General features: G+C 31.9%; 1 protein-coding gene across 1 annotated transcript; it reads left to right on the forward strand.

The window, feature by feature from the left end:
• The first annotated feature begins 4,315 nt into the window (after window positions 1–4,315).
• LOC114168198 (peroxidase 17) lies at window positions 4,316–6,297 on the forward strand. The gene is made up of 3 exons (XM_028052936.1): window positions 4,316–4,630; window positions 4,728–4,919; window positions 5,459–6,297. Exons 1-3 carry the CDS (start codon window positions 4,415–4,417, stop codon window positions 6,092–6,094), a joined length of 1,044 nt encoding a protein of 347 aa, XP_027908737.1. The 5' UTR covers window positions 4,316–4,414; the 3' UTR covers window positions 6,095–6,297.
• Window positions 6,298–20,143: the final 13,846 nt, after the last annotated feature.

A 20,143-nucleotide genomic window follows, 5' to 3' on the forward strand; every position in this document is an offset into this window, starting at 1 on the left:
ACTACAAATTTATTTCTGACATTAGCGATAATATCATTCATACAAATTTAATGGAGATGAACTAATCAAATTATCTTAATAAAAATTAAGCTTTAATAAAAAAAATCAAATTAAATTAAAATAAAAGAAATAAGGATCAAAATAATATTTTTAAACTAATAATAAAAAAAATTGAAAAATTTTACTTGAAAAGTGATAAACAAAATTTTAACATTGAGGTGGGGCCTCTCGATGTCTTTTTGGAGACCAAAATATTTTATTATTATAATTAGATCATGAAAAATGTGTTGAGATAAATAGATAAAATAAGTATGTTCTAGTGTATTAAAAGTGTGTAATGTCTTTTTGACAATCAACTCATACATTAAAAATTTCCTTAATTTATCCCAATAATATTGTAAAAGACAGAATCGTCTAAATGTTAACTCACTCTCCAATATATCCTATATAACTTATAACTTATGTTCTTTCGGATCTTAAATAATTGGTGCAACATAAAATAAGATACATATGTGTATAGCTATATTTTATACTTTATTATTTTCGGTACTTAATCAAAATTATGAATGTTAAATTTTTTTAAATAATTTACAAAATATTATTTTAAAGTTTTCTGTATCGATATAAAACATTGCAGAGAAATGAAAAACGGTTATTCGGTTATTCACAAATGTTGCAGAGTGAAACACAGTAAAAAAAATTGTGAAATATTGAAGAAAAATATAACAGTGAGGGCTATTTGTTTTCCAAATAAGAGTTTTACAAATATAATTTGTTTTGGCAGATTTTACATTATTCTTGAATTTCAGTGCATGAATTGATTGGTTCGTCAAAGAATAATTTTCTGAAACACTGTGAAGCAGTGCAATTCCTTGGTGCTTAGATCGATCCTGTCGGGGACTTGAACCACCAGCTTGAAATTGTGTACCGTGTGCGTAACAGGTTCTGTATGCAATTTTTGTTACGTGGATCCTTTTGTTTAATTTACCATTGAATTAGCAATTTGGAGATTTATCAAATTTATTAAATAAATTTCTTTTATAGGATACAATTGAAACACTAAGAATAATATTAAACAATAATGTCATATGCAGTACTGAAATTTACCTCTTACATAAAAATAATACACACGGTGATATTTTGATAAATAAACGAATAATATTTATTTTTGACTTATCATCTTTTGTTATTTTTCTAATGTATATTTGATAATAGTAATGAGTAATATTTTTATTTTGTGTGTTTTGGAAATTGATGCTTGTTGAAGACAGATGTTTTTATATACGTGTTGGTAAATTATATAAATTTTTTTTTTAATTGATAAGAATTATGGATGACAACAAAATTTTCACCTGCAGACAGACAAATTGTGAAAAAAAATTATAAAAACTACTAAATGGATATCCTTAATGTATATTTAGTTTCACGTTTGTTAATTGGACAGTATGACTATTATTGTATCCAACCCTAGATATGCACTACATGCTCATAATTACTTTTTTTATTTTTTTTTGAAATAAAATTATTCGGAAGTTTTAATTTAGTATTTTTTTAAATGAAAAAATGATAATTATTGAAGAATTGTTTAAAATTTTATTTCATATATTTTGTATTTTTGTTTAGTCCTATGAAATTGAAATTATTTTCAAAAATATTATTATTTTTTAATTTATATTTTGGTACAACTCATTTAAATCTCCATTGCAATCTCCATTACATTAACATTTAGCAAGTAATTTCATTCTAATTGTACTTTAAAAATAAATTTTTATTTAATTTTATATTTTAAAGATTTGGGTATCCAAGGTACCTATGGTATAAAAAAAAAATCACGGGTATAAAAGTATCTAAGGGTAAATATATTTTTATTTTTTTAACTTTGATACAAAATTGAAATTCGTCTGTGTGTAAAATTTTAATACATTTTAGTCCTCAAATTTAAAAAATAATTAATATAGTAATTTTAATCTAATTATATTAAATTTTTTTATGGTCAAACACATTTCATACTAGTATTTGAGTTATTTAATATATTTTACATAATCTTACTTCAATATTAATTGAAAAATATGTTTAACATGCCAAAAATATTTAACGTAATTAATTTAAAAAGATTATATTCATTTTTTTTTCTTTTATATATTTGAGAGTCAAGATATATTAATGTTATGAACAAATATTACCGTATCCTACTTAACCTGTATTGTCACTTCTAGTACACTCTAATCTTGTGAGAATTCCAAATATGAGAATAATGGAGCTTGTTTATCTATTTAAATATTTTATTAAATGAATAAACAGCACGCAACACTTTGATATATTACTCTATGCTCTTTCTTTATCTCCACCCTTCTTTATAGAAGATATAAAAGAAGAATCTTGCAGTAGCAGCATTTATTTTGTCTGTAACACTGAGTCCTTTCGTATCTTTTGTTTGTAACAGAGAATCATTTCATATATTTTGTTTGTAACATAGTAGTATATTTATCAATTTTCTTAATATGTAAGAAAGAATCTTAAACTACAGATTTCGAAGACATTTGTATAGATGACACTTACTTGTTTTTATGACATTATTAATTTAAATGATCATTCGTATAGATGGCACTTACTTATTTTTATGACATTATTATTAATTTACATTGTGGCTCTAAACTGGTAAGACAAAATCTTAGATTGCAATTGGACATATTATAGATGAAAAAAAAAAAATCATAGTTTTATGGATTCCAAAGAGAATTTGAAAGAATTAATTTTTGTCTCATGTTAGCAGTGATCCACCAACCAACAGGAGCAATGTGTTCCCATGCCACCCCATGTCATATGCAACTTGCAACATGCTCCCTCACAATAAGCAAGGTCATCATTCATTCCTTCAATCACCTCAATCCTTCAAACACACTTTTAGTTTGACTCTCAATATAATCATTATCTAGACTAGGGGTGTCAAAACGGGCAGCCCGGTTGGCCCGGCCCGTTTTTGGCCCGTTTTAAATGGACCAGGTCGGGCTGGCCCGACAAGGCAAAACGGGTTATTTTTTTGGGTCCGGTCTGTGGGGTGGCGGGCCGGCGGGCTGGCCCGCCATCCTTTTCTTGATATGTTCATTTTGTGGCCCAAAATCAGATTTTAAATCTTTTCATTTTAAATTTAGTTGACTACATTAATTTGTATATAAATGTAATAGTACTACATATGCATTAATACAATAATAACCTGCGCAGTGACTATAATAATAGTCAGGGTGGTCTGTTATGTAACACAACCAAAGATACAAGTTACAACAGTGAAAAGTCAACACAAAAGGAAACATTTGAAATTGTGAATTGTCAAGTGAGAGTGTGTGTGTGTGCAGAACCCAATGCCTTTACCGTTTTATCTTTGCATTTCAAACACCAACATGAAAATAAAAATTAAAAATACCCAAAGAAAATAAAATATTAATTTACTTCTTCCGCCTGTTTTTGTCTTACGGCTCGCGGGCTGGCCCGTTTTGGCCCGCGGACTGGCCCGTCGGGCCAGCGGACTTGACGGGCCGGGCTGTCATGAGCTGGCAGGCTGAAATTCGTGGCCCGGCCCATACTTTTTAAAATTTAAGATATTGTGCGTTTGCCTTACGTTATCTCTAAGGAGATTTGTAAAGAGAATAAAAATAACATTTTTCAATTTGTAAGAAAAAAAGCTATAATTAGGAATAGTTTTAATTTTGTTTTTAGTACTTACCTTTATTTTTATACACTTTTAGCCTTTACTAGGATATTTTTGTCATTATTTAAAAACATTTGTCTTCCTAGTTTCTCCATTTGTAGAAACAAAGGAGAAAAAAGAGGAAATAAGAAAAAATAAATAAAAATTGATAAGAAATAAAATGAAGAATATATTTGATTGGAAAAAACGAACAATAATGCGAATATAAAGTTGATAGTTTTGGTATATTTGATCAGGAAAGGATGGGGTGTCTCAGTATTGCCACCTTATTTCCATCCAATGAAAGAAAGGTTTAGTGGTGTCCAAGGAAACGCATTTCAAGTTGCTAAAAATATTTAATTTATTCCAATAAAGTCCCTCCGATATTCAGAATGGACCAGTACAAAATAAAGAAAAAAATAGAAATGAACTGGTGAACATTATTACTATGGCTTAAAAATGAAAAAATGTGGTTTGAAATGAGTTTTTAAAATTATATTTTGTATTTACATACATTAAAGCTAAAGATTAAGCAGCACTTAAAATAGATAATTTAGCGGTTAAAAAAGATTTACTTTATCTTTGAAAAAAGTGAGTGAGTAGCAGCTGAGCTGACACAAACCATATATAGGCATCATTCGATCAGTGTCTGTGTCCGTGTCTGGTATACAGTGTGAATAGAAAGTTGAAAATCAAAAAGGGGCCATCTTTGGAATCTTTGAGACATAGATGAGCATGGGGATGAGAATGATGGTGGTGGGCGTGGTTGTTGTGATGTTCCTTGTGCAGATGGTGGCATCATCGGATCTCCGACCTGGGTTTTACTCAGAAACATGTCCAAACGCAGAAGTGATAGTCCGAGATGTGATGAAAAGGGCCCTTGCGGTGGAACCCAGAAGTGTTGCCTCTGTTATGCGCTTCCAGTTCCATGACTGTTTTGTGAATGTAAGTACGTGTGTTTTTTCTTCTTCTGTGAATTGTCATTTTGTGAGTGTTTGTTTGATTTGTGATTTTTGGTGGTGCATGATGGTTGTTGGTTCAGGGGTGTGACGCCTCCATGTTGCTTGATGATACACCCACCATGGTTGGGGAGAAACTTGCTCTCTCCAACATAAACTCCCTCAGGTCATTTGAAGTTGTCGATCAAGTTAAGGAAGCCCTAGAGAACGCATGCCCTGCTGTTGTCTCCTGTGCTGACATCATTATCATGGCATCCAGAGATGCTGTCGCTCTGGTTCGTTCCCACCTTTCTCTCTTCTCAAAACCCTTCCATCTCTCTTTTACATACAACTTCCTCTGCCTATCACGTTTTTATGCACTCTTCTTCCTACTTTCCATCGATGAAAAGTTAACCTAATTATACAGATTTCCATGATGATCTTTTGTTTATCTTAGGTCTGTCATTATCGCATTTATTTTTCTGTCTTCTCTTTTAATTATTAATTATTAATTATTAATCTTAGACTGATGTTATGACGTTGAAATTAAGTTTAATACATGCTACAGTTTCTTATCTAAATGGAAAAAAAGTTAAATGTATTTTCAAACTGTATCTGAGAATTAATTACTAGAAGATTTCAAATCAGATATTTCCAGTATTCTTCCGTTTCTGTTCCTGTGTCATTTAATGTCATTGAAGAAGGATTAAGTAAAGAATTAATGAGTGAAACAGGTGCATGCAGATGTGTGATGATGAAGAAGCCGTGACTCTGGTTTTATCTCTTAGTCTTTGCAAATCTACCGAACCAACCTTATTTCTACTTGTGATTGCAGACAGGTGGACCCGATTGGGAGGTGAGGTTGGGAAGATTGGACAGCCTGAGTGCGAGTCAAGAAGACTCAAACGAAATCATGCCGAGCCCAAGAGCCAACGCCTCTGCTCTTATAGATCTGTTCCAGAAGTACAACCTGAGTGTGAAAGACCTTGTTGCATTATCAGGGTCTCACTCCGTTGGGCAAGGTCGGTGCTTCTCCATCATGTTTAGGCTATACAATCAATCTGGAAGTGGAAGGCCAGATCCTGCCATTGACTATGGGTACAGGGAAGAGCTTGAGAGGCTGTGTCCTCTGGATGTTGATCAGAATGTGACAGGGAACCTTGACTCCACGCCTCTTGTGTTTGATAACCAGTATTTCAAGGACTTGGTTTCTGGGAGGGGGTTTCTCAACTCTGATCAAACACTTTTCACATTCCCACAGACAAGGGAGTTTGTGAGATTCTTCAGCAGAAATCAAGATCAATTTTTCAAAGCCTTTGTGGAAGGAATGCTTAAAATGGGCGACTTGCAGTCTGGTCGGCCTGGGGAAGTTCGGACCAATTGCAGAGTGGTCAATCCTCGCCCTGCTCATTTGCTCTTTGAGTCCCAACACAACCTCCTCAGTAATAACAAATCAATTTACGATATATAAATCCATAGATGCATCATGTCTCTTCAGATTCATGCATTCTATATGTGTTATCCAAGTTTTCAACTATGAACCAAAGTCCTCAGTTAAGGTTTGAACCATCTTTGGCTAGTTAATTTTGGTCTTTTTCTTCACATTCCAAGTTTTCATATTATAAACTGTTTTAGCTCCTGCGTTAGTAGTTAATGCATTCAATTTATGAGTCAGACGCTCTTTATGCTACAAAATCAGTATATTTATGTTTACTAGTATGTTGAACCGCAAAAACATTCCTGCCTATTTATAAATTGATCAATGATTTATACGAGTAAACATCAACTTCGATTAGCAACTTTAGCTGTTATGAAAATTTCTTTTACGATAGATGGTGAATTCTGGATGGTAAAAATTGATCTAATAATGGGTCAAAATGAGATAATATTTAGATAATAAATTCTATGTTCACAGTAGACTATTGTTACAAGAATCATGTTTTCCTTCCCATGACAAGAAAATGGGATCTGTGAATTGGGTAAATTATGATGTCTTCTGCTACGGAAGAAGATTTTACATGCACTAGGACATAAATGTTAAAATTCCCATAGTAATCAACTAATAACTAATATATTTGGAGCTGTTTCTTTCCTAGATAGTATTGTTCTTTTTATTCATTCCAACTGCTAAATTCAAGAACACATTTTTTCTTTTTAGTATTAATTGAGTATAGCTGATGAATTCAAATAGTTAAACTATTTTACTAAATTTTGATTCTATTAATAATGTTCTAGGTTGTACCTATAATATTTGACGTTACAAACTAACTCATCCTTCAAATGATTGTTATCAAAATGTTTTGCCTTAGATTAATTGTGATGGCATTTTCTAACCCATGTGAGATGTATCATCTTGCTCAACAACAAAAAACTTTAAAGTTCAAACTTTCTTTAAGAAATATGTATTTCTCAAAGGTAATTTTTTTATCCGTAACATAGTTTGCGTCATTATCTTTCTTCAAGATCAAACAAAGTATTTTCTATCTTGAAGAGTAACCCATTTAAGATTGGCCGCAACTATTTTCTTTAAAGCCAAATTTTATACTTCATCATCATGCAATAATCATGCCATACTCATAGATCGATAGTAATGGAAGTTGACTTGTAACGGAGTGTTTTATAAATAAAATATGATTGTAATGTTAGGACTGATCTGGTCTTTAACTGTCCAAAGGTCGATATGATCTTTAACTGTCCACAGGCCAATCTGGTATTTAATTGTCCACATGTCAATCTGGTCTTTAACTGCAAAAGGTCAATCTGGTATGCCAAAAGACTGATCTAGTTGCTAGGTCCAAGGTCGATCTAGTTGTTAGACTAATACTAGTGGGATTACTAAGATAGGAGTATGAGGTAGTAAGTAAGGAGTTTAATGTTGATAACTCAAGTAATTGTCCAAGACTTGGCAAGAGACGTGAAATTAAATAGGGAAATTTGATGAGCATTGAATAGGAGGAGAATGTAAGAGCTAAGAAAAATAGGCATAATGGAAGACCTCGAGCCAAGAAAAGGGGGACACTTTGAGTACTCTAGTTGATCGGACTATGAACCTTTTGGCTAGAATATTTTGGCGCCCACCATGGGGCATTAGTAAAACATTTCCCGACACCCAAATTAAGGTACTTCTCTTTTCTTAGACATAAAAAATACCCAAACGGCTCCCTGCCAAATTGAACTGCGGAAGTGGATGTTAGAAGGCCATCGACACTGATAAGCCGGTCAAAAGACAAAAGGAAGCATCGATAAATATGTATATGCCTAATTCAAGCTTTTACCAACGATCTAATGACAGGAAAGAAACATAAAAAAATTACCAATGCATATGACTCATTCAAGCTTTTATCGACGATCTGATGATAGGAAGGAGGCATCGAGAAATTACTGATGCATATGGCTCATTCAAGCTTTTACCGAAAATTTGGTGAGAGGAAGGAAGCATTGAGAAATTACCGATGCAATTGAAGAACTTATTTGTTTTATTAAAACAATTTTCATTATTTCTCAACCATTGACTATGTTGATATTTGAAAAGTTTTCTTAGATTTTTAAGGTATTTTTCATCTTATCATACCCTTAATTATACATTTGTTTTTCTTTGTGTGATTTCATTCAATAGTTTCTCAATTTGTTTCTAAGACACACATTTGATCATTTTTTAATATTTTTATTTTTTGTTTATTTTTATCATGTAGAATACTATTTTGATATATTTTATATAATTATCTTTTATTTTCTAACTCATTATCAATCATATTCTAATTTTGTCAGTATAATTGTATGAATAAATTTTATTTACTATGATACGAAAATTTAATGTAATTTGCCATGAATTTTTTTTATCATCATCCAACACATATTGAAGTTCAAAATATACAAGATTTATGTTAAAATTTTAATATTATTAGTATAATATTTGTTCTTTGCGTGATTTTGATCAAGTGATGTATTATAACATTTATTAGAGCATAAAAATGAGATTCATTAGAATTTAAAAAATTGAAATAAACAGACATTTAAAAATATTTTAATTTGAATATTTGTTTTCCTTTTATAATTTTTTCAAAACATTTTTAACTTTTATCAACTAGGTTCCATTAATGTTTGCAAATTTAATAAATATTTTTGGTTCTCATGAAATTTATTTGGTATTCTATTTTGAAATGTATACAATTATAATTTCTTTCTAAACATTTGATATCAAAGAAACAACCATGCTTTTAATATTGAATATTTGATAATATTCTGTTTCTTTTACCATAATTTTTTATTATTTTATAAAAATTAATTAATTAATATTGAAATAGCACTACTAGAAATTCTTATATTACATGTGACTTTTCTTGCAAATTTGTTAAAAATATTTGTCATAAAAGACTTTTTTTGCCATTTTTTTAGAAATCTTAATTGGCAGGTAAATCCTTCATGGGTAATTATTTCCTACAAAATTATAAAATTTGCAAGTATTTCCTACAAAATTTGTTGCGAAAAGTGTTTTATACAAAATATTTTGCAAAAAAATTGGTAGCAATTTCTTACAAATTTTTTTTCACAACAAAAATTGTAAGTATTTCCTACGAAAAAAAATCAAAACAAAATTGGCAGGAAATATGAGTTTTTTTAGTACTGTAGTAAGAAAACGGGTACGGGTATGGGTACAAGAATATGCCCGTTACTGGGTGGGGATGGGGATGGGACAAAATTTTGATACTCGTTGGGTTTAGGTATGGGGATGGGTATGAATTTTTTCTATGGGGATGGGTATGAGATAACGAAACTTGTCCATGTCCCGCCTCGTTGTCATCTCTAGTCATAAGGAGGTCGCGCATAAGAAGGTTAGGGAAGTCACCCACAGGGAGGTCGATAGAGAAGTCAACCATAGGAAGATTGACCTTAGCACTTAGCCTTAATGAGATCATCCTTAGAAAAGACTTTTTTCCGAAGAACATTGAAATAGAATTCGCTAAGAAGGCCACAAACGACAGGAAGAGTTTCCACATGACGATGAAGTTACTCGTTGAAAATCGTCAGGCAAAAATGGAGAACTAGAAATAGTGTTACTATTGTCAAGTAAGAGATTCTTATTTCTTTTCCTTTTCATATTTAAAGGATATTGTATATTGTATTTCTATTTTTTCTCATTTTGAAGGTGCGAGATTTCAAAGCTTCCAAGAAAGAATAAAAGTGACCTTTCAAAGAACTGAACCAAAAAATTAAGGTGACCTTTCAAGGCGTCTAGTGACCTTTCAAGGCACTGAACCAAAAATTAAGGTGACCTTTCAAGGCGACTGGTGACCTTTCAAGGCACTAAACCAAAAATTAAGGTGACCTTTCAAGGAGCCTAGTGACCCTTCAAGGCACTAAACTAAAAATTAAGGTGACTTTTCAAGGCGTCTAGTGACCTTTCAAGGCACTAAACCCAAAAATTAAGGTGACCTTTCAAGGCACCTAGTGACCTATCAAGGCACTGAAAATATTGACGACCTTTCAAGGCGGCCAAGAAGAAATGATAACTTTTCAAAGTGCATAAAGAAGATGAAAGATGGCTTGTTAAGGTGCCCAAAAAGAAAAAAATGTGATGTAAGACGATTTGCACTACTAAACAAAGGTAAAAGACAACTTATAATAGTAAAAGGAGAAAAATGATCAAGTATCATCTTTAATGATGATCAAGAATCATTTGATTGGTTAAATGATGATGGTCGGTAAAAAGATGATCAAGTATCATCCTAAAGAAGAAAGATGATAAAGTATCATCCTAAATGATGATTAAGAATCATCTAATTCGTTAAAGGATGATCAAGCATAATCTGGTTGGTAAAAAAAATGATCAGATATCATCCTAAACAAGAAATATGATCAAGTATCGTCTTAAATGATGATCAAGAATCATTTGATTCGTCAAATGGTGATCAAGCATCATCTAGTATGTAAAAAGATTATCAGGTATCATCCTAAAGAAGAAAGACGATCAAATATTATCCCAAATGATGATCAAGAATCATCTGATTGATAAAATGATGATCAAGAATCATTCGATCAGTAAGATGGTGATCAAGTATCATCCGATCAAGGTATCATCCATCAAATATTGTTCGATCAATTTAAAATGATAATATATCATCTGATTAGGCTACAATTAATGTAATTGCACATCATTAGTTGGAACATGTATGTTCTGGATCCTAATGATATCAAGCCTCACACTTCCTCAAAACTAAGGCTTGGTGGTTGTGTGGTGATAGGCCTAATGGTCGATCTCATTAGTTGAATAGATTTAATGGTCGATCTTTCTAACGAATGGGTTAGTGGTTGATCCCATTTATTAGAATCAATATTAATTATCATGAAAAAGGTGGCGTTAAGGAACTATGGAGACAAGAATAAAGGCAATAATGCAGGATTTCTCAACATTTTGTGAAGGTTGCTACGTGGTGATAGGAAACATATCGATCACATCATTAGCCCCAATATCAATTGATAAAGGAGTCATTTCTTCAAATTTTATAGCCTTTTTAGTCTTTTAGACCAAAGGCTAGGGGACTATGTACTGTTAGGCCTAATGCCGATTAGGTCATCAGGTCAAAAGCCAACTTGAACATCGAGTCCAAATGAGTGAGAAAGGCTAGGTCAGAAGTGGGAAATATACGAAGAAGACTTTGTAATAGAAGGAAGAGATCGAAAATTAGGAGATCACTATTGATTGTTTCTGACTAATCAGTCTTAGTACGTTTTTGCTAGTACAAGTATAAATAATGTATAAGTGTGATCATAAATATTTTTATTTAGCCTTAAGCTTTATAAAAGTTAAGGTCGAGGGACTATGTAGTGTTAGGGTCGATGTGGTCTTTAATTGTCAAAAGGTTGATATGGTTTTTAACTGCCCAAAGGTCGATCTAGTCTTTAACTGCCAAAAGGTTGATCTGGTATGCCAAAAGGATAATCTAGTTTCTAGGCCCAAGGTTGATCTAGTTGTTAGACTAATACTAGACAGGAGTATGAGGTAGTAATTGAGGAGTTTAATGTTGATAACTCATGCAACTATCCAAGACATGGCAAGAGACGTGAATTAAATAGAGAAATTTGATGTGCATTACGTAGGAGGAGAATCCAAGGGATCAAAAAGATAAGCATAAAGGAGGACCTCGAGCAAGGAGGAGTCGGACACTTAGAGTTCTCTAGTTGACCGACTCTGAACATTTTGGCTAGAACAATGATCTTCTTGATTTTTCGTATACCCTATCAAAACTATTATATTTGAATCTCTCAAACCATGATCTTTAAGATATTTTAAGAGCACATAGGATTTTTGGAGGCATACCTTATTCCTTCCGCTGAGTTTCAAATCTGGCAGGATTTTCACATACACTTCTTCTAAAGCTCAAGCATTATAAAGAAAGACATTATTTAAATCCAAATATTAATTTAAATCTCATCCAAAAAGAGTTGATAAAACAATGTCAAATCTAATTGCATTCATGTTTACTACACGAGAAATAAAAATCTCTCTCATTGCTTGAATTCAATTTTCATTTCTCATAGCTTCTTGGACTGAGGTAGAAATTTCTATGACATCAAAGGTAATAGTAAGGTTTTAATGTCCATTAGAGAGATTTTTTAGACAAAAATACTAAGAAATGGGATATTTAGCACTTGATCTTTCTAGTAACACTTAGCTCCTTATTATTTATCTTTAAGGCTCCTCACCTTTAGGTTAAACAACTTTTCTTGCTTTAAAGTAAAAATGGATTGTCTTCTTTGGTTTAATCCCATTTGTGGTGACTTCATAACTTGGATCTTGAATGCACTTCATATATATATATATATATATATATATATATATATGGTAATGACAAGAAAAAAATCCTCCACTTCAAGTGTTTTCTCCACTTAAAGTAACGACATGACAAAAAGGAATTTTGTTTCATGAGAGGTGACATCCATGGTGATAAATGCACAACAATTCTAACTATGATAACATTTGTATATTGTATGGCTAGTTGACCAATTCAGACATGCCCGATCGGCCAAGTCAACGGGAACCAATTGTGGAGACTACTTCGAAGCAGGTTTCCACAAATGTTATTCAGTGTCGGACACCATCTCACACAGCTTATCAATCACCGTCAGCTCAATTGAGAACCACAATCTGGACTGTTCGGCTACACCGAACGAACCTCTCCAGTTGTCATAAATTGGACTGCCCACAAGAACCTTGGTCCTTTATATAAATTATGTAGTTCGAGGTGATCGATCACGATCGAACGATGCCTAAGACAACCAGCTAACCATTTAATTAATGTAAACATATCAGTAATTAGGATTAAGAATGATTGGGTCGTGGTTAGATAGATCCTAATCACGAGCTCATGGGAAAAACTAATAAATATGTCAAAGGTATGGTTGTTGAAACGTTTGTCTCGTATTAATTACAACATTTATTGTTTTGACTGATTGATCATGTGCTCACTTTAACATCGGAGCACCTTTAACAAGTACTCTCAATCAGTTGATGAATAGGAGCACCGAACCGAGAGCAAAATAGAAAACTTGAAGGACTTGGAAAATGTTTTAAGTGGACGTTTCACTCTACACCCCAAAACAATTTGTAAGACTCGACAAAGTAAAGTTTACAATAGGAGAGTAGAGGTAACTAAAGACAAAATGAACTCAATGCAACTGATATGATTTAAGATATGAGTGGGTAACCTTTTATTGACAGGCATGTTTTCGTTAACATAGTTTCTCCCCAACAAAGAGTAGACACTGGAAAGTGAGGGCTCTTGCCACTTCTAGAAGATAGTGATTCTTCCTTTCTACAATTTCCTTTTATTATGGAGTGTTAAAACATTTTAATTTAAAAAAAAAATATTATGAAACAAAAACTATGAGATTAATAATTCACACATTCAGTGTCATTATTAGATCTAATACTTTTTATGTTTCTTTATAACTGGTTTGGACAAAAGAAAAATTAAAGATTTGAAAAACCACGTATATTTTCTTTTCACAGTGTACGAATACAATCATCAACCATTAGTAGATTTAACAAATCATATTATTTTAGAAGTAGATTCTTTCTAAAACAGGTTCCTAAACATTATAGTGAATGAAGTCAAATGAAAAGTTACTCTTAATAAAGATGAGATAAGATGTACAATAATACTTTGACAATTGACAAATATCACATTTTAAAGACTCAAGTGACTCCTATAGCAAAGAAGGGAGAAGGAGGAATGTTTAAGTATTTTATCATGGAGTCATATTTGGAAACTTACCCATGTTTTTTATGCAACTTGGCTAATGCTCTTTGTTTTGTTTTGATTATCAAATTCAAACAAATACAACTGTCCTTACCTAGCAATTTCAACTGTTTACCTTGTGACAAGGTCTTGAAATACAAGATAAGAGATAAGTTACTGAACAATTAAAAACTTTGTAAGTTAGATGTAACCTTACCTATTATAAGTTAAGATGCAATCTAAAGGACTTGGTCATTACTTTGTTCTCAAACGATCAAGTTCTTCTTTGAAAGTATGTCGTAGAACCGTTTTTTATTTAATTAACAAATGTTATAGTATAGAAGCGATTTTATATGTTTTTATTATCTTTTTATTTTGTTATTATTATTTTTTTTTTAAGAGAAATATCTTCTTCTTATTATCTAGAGGATAAATGAATTGTAACCATTTTATTTTTTCTTCGCTTTAAGATTAAGGTCGACTCAAAGGTAAAATAGGTAAAAGATTCACTTTAGACCTAAAAAAAAATTTAATAATAATATTCGTCTATTAAATAAACTATAAAATTATGTTTAAGAAAAAAAACCTAAAATAAACAATACTAATATACCTCTATTAAATTAATTATAAAATTATGTTTAAGAAAAAACATGCCTTAAAAAAATTAGTACTAATATACCTCATTAAATTAAATATAATTTTATGTTTGAGAATAAAATTTTATTAAATTATTACATTGTCTACTAATTTTTATTGGTATTAAAAATGATATTTAATGAGTTAAAATCTTTTTTCAATAAATTATAATTTTATTTAGGAAAAAGAGAATAATTATTTATCTTTATTCTCTTATAATAATTTTTTATTTCTATTTTTTCTTTTATATCTATGTGACTTCTCATCTACTTATTTCATTCCTTGTCTCTCATTGCTTTCTTCTATTCTAGAGTTCTTCTTTTGAAGGTTTTGGCAAATTTCATTCCTCGAATCTCATGTTGTTTGTGTGTACTAATCCTTTTATACTCATTTATAGTTAGTATGTTCTTTCTTTCTATTTGTGTTGTTAATTTTATTCTATTTGTTGAATTTGTATTAAGATTAGAATTATAAAAATGTTTCTTTTGAACAGTTTTGTTTTTAAGTACATTTTTTACTACGTTTCGAGAGTTTTTCTGTATATATTTTGATGAAGACCTAGAATTTTTGCTTGAACTAAATTGCAAAATTGTTAACTAGGTTAAGGTTTAGCCTTTTGTGGATAATGGAGAAGAAATCTGTAATGAAATAAACGATGAGCATGAGTAGGAATATTGCGGTTCCCAATCCCATCTATTGTTAAAAACCAACTACAAGGAGGAATACAAAGAATAACGCGAATCATCAAGGCGACGACAAAAAAGATAATGATCTGACAATGTAGCAGATCCTGCCTCCACAACACTCTCAAGAAACCTCCAACATGTGTAAGTCATGAGAAGACTTTGGATTTCTCTTCAGTCTCCACTTACAACTAGACAATTAATCCTCATGATCAAAACTTGGCTTGATTGGAGACTTTGTCCCTCCACCTCAAGAGATCTCCGCTTTTTCATAGTGTAGGTGAAGAATCAAGTGTGTCTGTTTTATTATATCAAGAAAAAGAAAGTGTGAGAGAAGAAAGAAAGACAAAGAGATAGATTAGAAAAAGGAAGTTAAAGAATAAGAAGATTAAAGAACACATTCTCATTGGATCTCTCACGGATCAAGGTTAGTGTCTCCCAATTATGATTTATGTTAATGTGTGAGAATCGTGAATCTTAAGATTCTAGAGTAGTTTTTTGGAATTGAATTACTTGCATGGGAAAACTACAAATAACTTACATGTGTATTAAAGCTAGGTTATTACATTTATGAAGTTGCATTTTTTGAATTAATTAAAACCATGTTGTCAAGTGAATCTGATAAGTTTCAAGAACACGTTAATTTTCTATATAAATTTGACATTTATCATGTTTTGATTAATCCTATTTTGTAAGTAAACAACCCATTTTAGCTTATAATTATAGAATGAGGTACTGAGAAGCAAAAAATAGGAAATTGGTGAATTTGTGATGATGTGTAGAAATTTCTCAAGTAATTAAAGGGTTTTGCAGTTGAGCCCCAAAATCATCCATTGAGCGCTAGTAAATCGGTCAAGGAAATATCTAGAATGTGAATTTTGCAGTTGAGTCACAAGAACATAGCGTTGAGTGCTAGAAAGGCAGTAGGAAAGATCTAGAATGTGACTTTTGCAGCTGAGTCACAAGAAAATGGCGTTGAGCACTAAAGGCGACAAAGAAATAAGAAAATCCTCCATAAAAGGAAACCTTTGTGGCTTAGTGTCAAAGACTAGAGCTAAGCGCCAATGAAAATTCCGATAAATAAGGACCTCATATCTTGTTTTAGACATTGAATAGAGGATTAAAAATGTAGTAGTAGAGTAGAAATATAATTGGAGACACTAGAAAGATACTCTTATTGTAAATCCTATGTATAGATGTTGTTGGGATTGCATTGCAATATTCTATGAGTAGTTAAACTTTCTTGTGTCGAGGTTGGATGTAATCAATTTTAATTTTATGTACTTCTACTACATGGATATTTATCTTTGCCTTCATTCAATAGTTTGTAGTTTGATTTATGCGTAGTGATGATTTGATAACTCATTTTAATTGGTTTGGATTAGGTTAGAAGATTGGTCTCAAACTGTGGTCTAATCAAATCCTCTCATTTTTGCTAGAGGCTTCCACATGATCTAAAGGGTGGGTTAGATAAAAGATGCATGCATTTAAGGCAATAATTCATTCTACAAGAGTGGAGGAATTGCACTGGGTTTGAAAGTTCTTAGGTTCTAGGTTGCAGGAATGGGCTTAGATCTACCTTAGAGTACTCCTAAGGACATTGAATAATTTGCATTGTAAATAGATAAGATCAATAGGGGTGTAGTAGAAGATGATGTGATGAAATTCAATCATAGCATCCACTCCACTCAATCTATATAATATATACTATTATCAATATTTTTATACAAAAATCCCAAAAACAAACTACTAATATACTTGCTAAATCCATGTGAATACGATAACTCTCATTCGAATGTATTACAACTGACTTGGTGCATCTGCCAATAGGTCACACAACTGGATAACTCTTTTAAAACTTGATTCTATGTGATGTTTGGGCTTTTGGGGCTTAAGCCCAACGGATGTAAAAATCTCAACTTAAGTTTACCACATACCAATTAAAATGAGTTGTTAATTCATTATTAAACATAAATCAAACCATAACCAATTGAATGAAATCATAGATAAATATTCAAGAAGTAGGAGTGCAAAGAATTAGAATTGATTACATTAAACCTCAACACGAGAGAGTTCAACTACCCATAAAATATTGTAATGCAATCCCAACCGCATCTATACATCAAATTTACAATAAGAGCATCTTTTTCGCACCTCCAACTATATTTATACTCCACTACTACATTTTTAATCATCCACTTAATCTATATAATATATACTACTATCAATATTTTCCTAAATAAAACCCAAAAAGAAACTAACAATATACCTGTTAAATTCCTCTGGATACGATAAGATAAATATCATTCAACTATACTACAACTGATTTGGTGTACTTGTCAATAGGTCAGAGAGTTGAATAATTCTTTTAAAACTTGATTTTATGTGATGTTGAGACTTTTGGGGCTAAAATCCAATAGACGTAAAAATCTCAACTTAAGTTTACCCCGTCAAGTTTTTTAATCGAAAATCAATTGCTTTGGAGTGTATATTGAATAGCCTTGATCGGTAAAAACAATTTCCTGATATGCAATGGAAAAATTTCCTGCTATGAAACTGAATTCCTTAATTGCTCATAAATGTTTTGGACTGGTTTGTGTGCGTATGTCATGTTGCAACTGTTACGTGAAGCCAGTTGTCCCTTAATCAAAAGCATAGAATTGCAAATTGAAATCATAAATGCACGATGTCATGTTGCGTTGTCTTTGTGAGGTTTAATTCCAATCGGAATTGAATAAAGAAAACACTTTTACTATTGCAACGTTAATAAGGTGCAATTGGTCTTCAATTGCATTAATTGAAAAATTTAGTTCCCTACCAAATCAACATTTATTTGGGTGCATGGGTTTTAATTTCTTTTTCCAATTGGAATTCAGTTGGAGTATACCGCCTAGGCAATGCGCGATTTGAAGTCGTGTATTGCAATTTGGAAAAATCATAGGCACTGTTACGAGGATTTTAAACTTTGATTTTATATATATATATATATATATATATATATATATATATAAAAATTTATTTTATAGTTATATTCAAAATTCATTCATCATGTTTAAATCAATTAACTCCAATTAGGTTGTGGGATAGGGACATCCGATTATAACAATTAAATTTTCAACACGACTGGAAGTAAGTACTCACTCGACTACAGAAAAAGAGAATTTCAACGCGACTAGGAGTGGGTGTTCACCTGACTAAAGAAAAGATAATTTCAGCATAGTTGGGAGCGGGTGCTTACCCAACTAAAGAAAAAGAAAATTCCAGCACGGTCGGGAGTGGGTACTAACTTGACGAAAGAAAAAGAAAATTCCAGCACGATCGGGAGCGAGTGCTTACCCGACAAAGAAAAAGAGTTGCAGCACAGCTCAGAGTGGGTGCTCACACGACAAAAGAGAGAGAGAGAGAGAGAGAGAGAGAGAGAGAGAGAATTTCAGCGTGATTGGGAGCAAGGGCTCACCCAAAAAAGAAAAAAATAATTTCATCACGGTTGGGAGCGGGTTCTCACTCAACTAAAATAGCAACATTCCAATTCGACCAGGAGCAAGTCATTGCTAACTAAAAAAGTGACATTCCAACTCGGTAGGAAGCAAGCCATACCTTGACTAAAAAAGTGATGTACCATTCCGGCCGAAAGTAGGCCATAGCCTACTAAAAAAGCGACATGTTAGTTCAGCTAGAATCAAGCCATAGCTTGACTTACAAATCGACATAGCAATTCGGTTGGAAGTTGGTGCTCACCCGTCTAAAGAAAAAGAGAATTCCAACATAGCTGAGAGCGGGTTCCCACCTGACTAAAAAGTGACATTCAAACTCCACTAGGAGCAAGGCATAGCTTGACCAAAAAAAATTGACATTCCAGCTCGACTAGGAGCAGGCCATGGCTAAAAAAGCGACATTCCAACTTGGCTAGGAGCAAGTCATATTCGAACTAAAAAAGCAACATTCATGCTTGATTGGGAGTAGGCTATAGCCCGACTAAAAAAGTGATATTCCAACTCGGTTGGGAGTAGGTCATAGCCTAACTAAGAAAGTGACATACTAACTCGATTAGGAGTAAACAACATTCTAACTTAAAAATCGACATACCAACTTAGCTGGGGGTTGGCGTAAAAAGTCAGTTTAAATCAAGCCTAGCATGACTGGAGGTTTTTTATTGGACAGGATAATCAATAACTTGTTTTTTTACAGGTGAAGTAATCAAATCATAAATTATTAAGTAGCTAAAGACGGACTCTGAATTCAACAAAAAGAGAGAAACTTACCTAAAGATCATGTGAGAGAAAGTGGAAACTATGTATGTAAAGAGATGACACCAAATTTAAAACTGACAAGCCAAGAGAACTAGTTTAAATAAGTGGAAAAGTTTGGCAAGAAAGTATCCAGAATGGGTTTAGTGGACTTTTTCAATCTTTACACCTCAGATACTTCAACTTAAGGTTAAGGGGTTGTGTATCGTCTCAATCATGTCTCAGTCATATAGAATTCGACTTGATACTCAAAGATGAACTAAATATCCAAAGGATAATCTAAAGTTTATAATCCTAGTAATTAAGTCTAAGTTTGTCTTATAACTAATTTTGATTTAATTAATAGATATTATAATATAGGAGAAATTTTATATTTCGTTATTATCTTTTGTATTTTGTTATTACTTTTTATTTTTTGTAACTAAAATATATTCTCATTGTCATGGGACAGAATTATTTTGAATTAAGTAGTTATTAACTCTGATTTTAGACACTCAAGCTTTCTATCGAAACACTTGCACTTATTCATTTGCCTCAACTCAAATTATTCAACAAATGTGAATCCTAAATAATGAGTCACAATTGTTACACTAATTTATTCATTTCTTATACTAATCCAAATTACTACTTTTAAATACTTTAAAAACAACAATTTAGTCTAATTTGAAAAATTGGATGCAACATAGTTCCCTTCCAATTGCTTCTTACAAACATT

This window comes from Vigna unguiculata, chromosome 11 (genome assembly GCF_004118075.2).
Source record: "Vigna unguiculata cultivar IT97K-499-35 chromosome 11, ASM411807v1, whole genome shotgun sequence".
NCBI lineage: Eukaryota > Viridiplantae > Streptophyta > Magnoliopsida > Fabales > Fabaceae > Vigna > Vigna unguiculata.

Bases quoted from the DNA above. Each gene is read 5' to 3' on its own strand.
- LOC114168198 (XM_028052936.1), top strand. From the start codon at position 4,415: ATGAGCATGGGGATGAGAATGATGGTGGTGGGCGTGGTTGTTGTGATG. The intron at 4,631-4,727 runs GTAAGTACGTGT...TTGTTGGTTCAG, and splicing joins TCCATGACTGTTTTGTGAAT to GGGTGTGACGCCTCCATGTT. The intron at 4,920-5,458 runs GTTCGTTCCCAC...TTGTGATTGCAG, and splicing joins CCAGAGATGCTGTCGCTCTG to ACAGGTGGACCCGATTGGGA.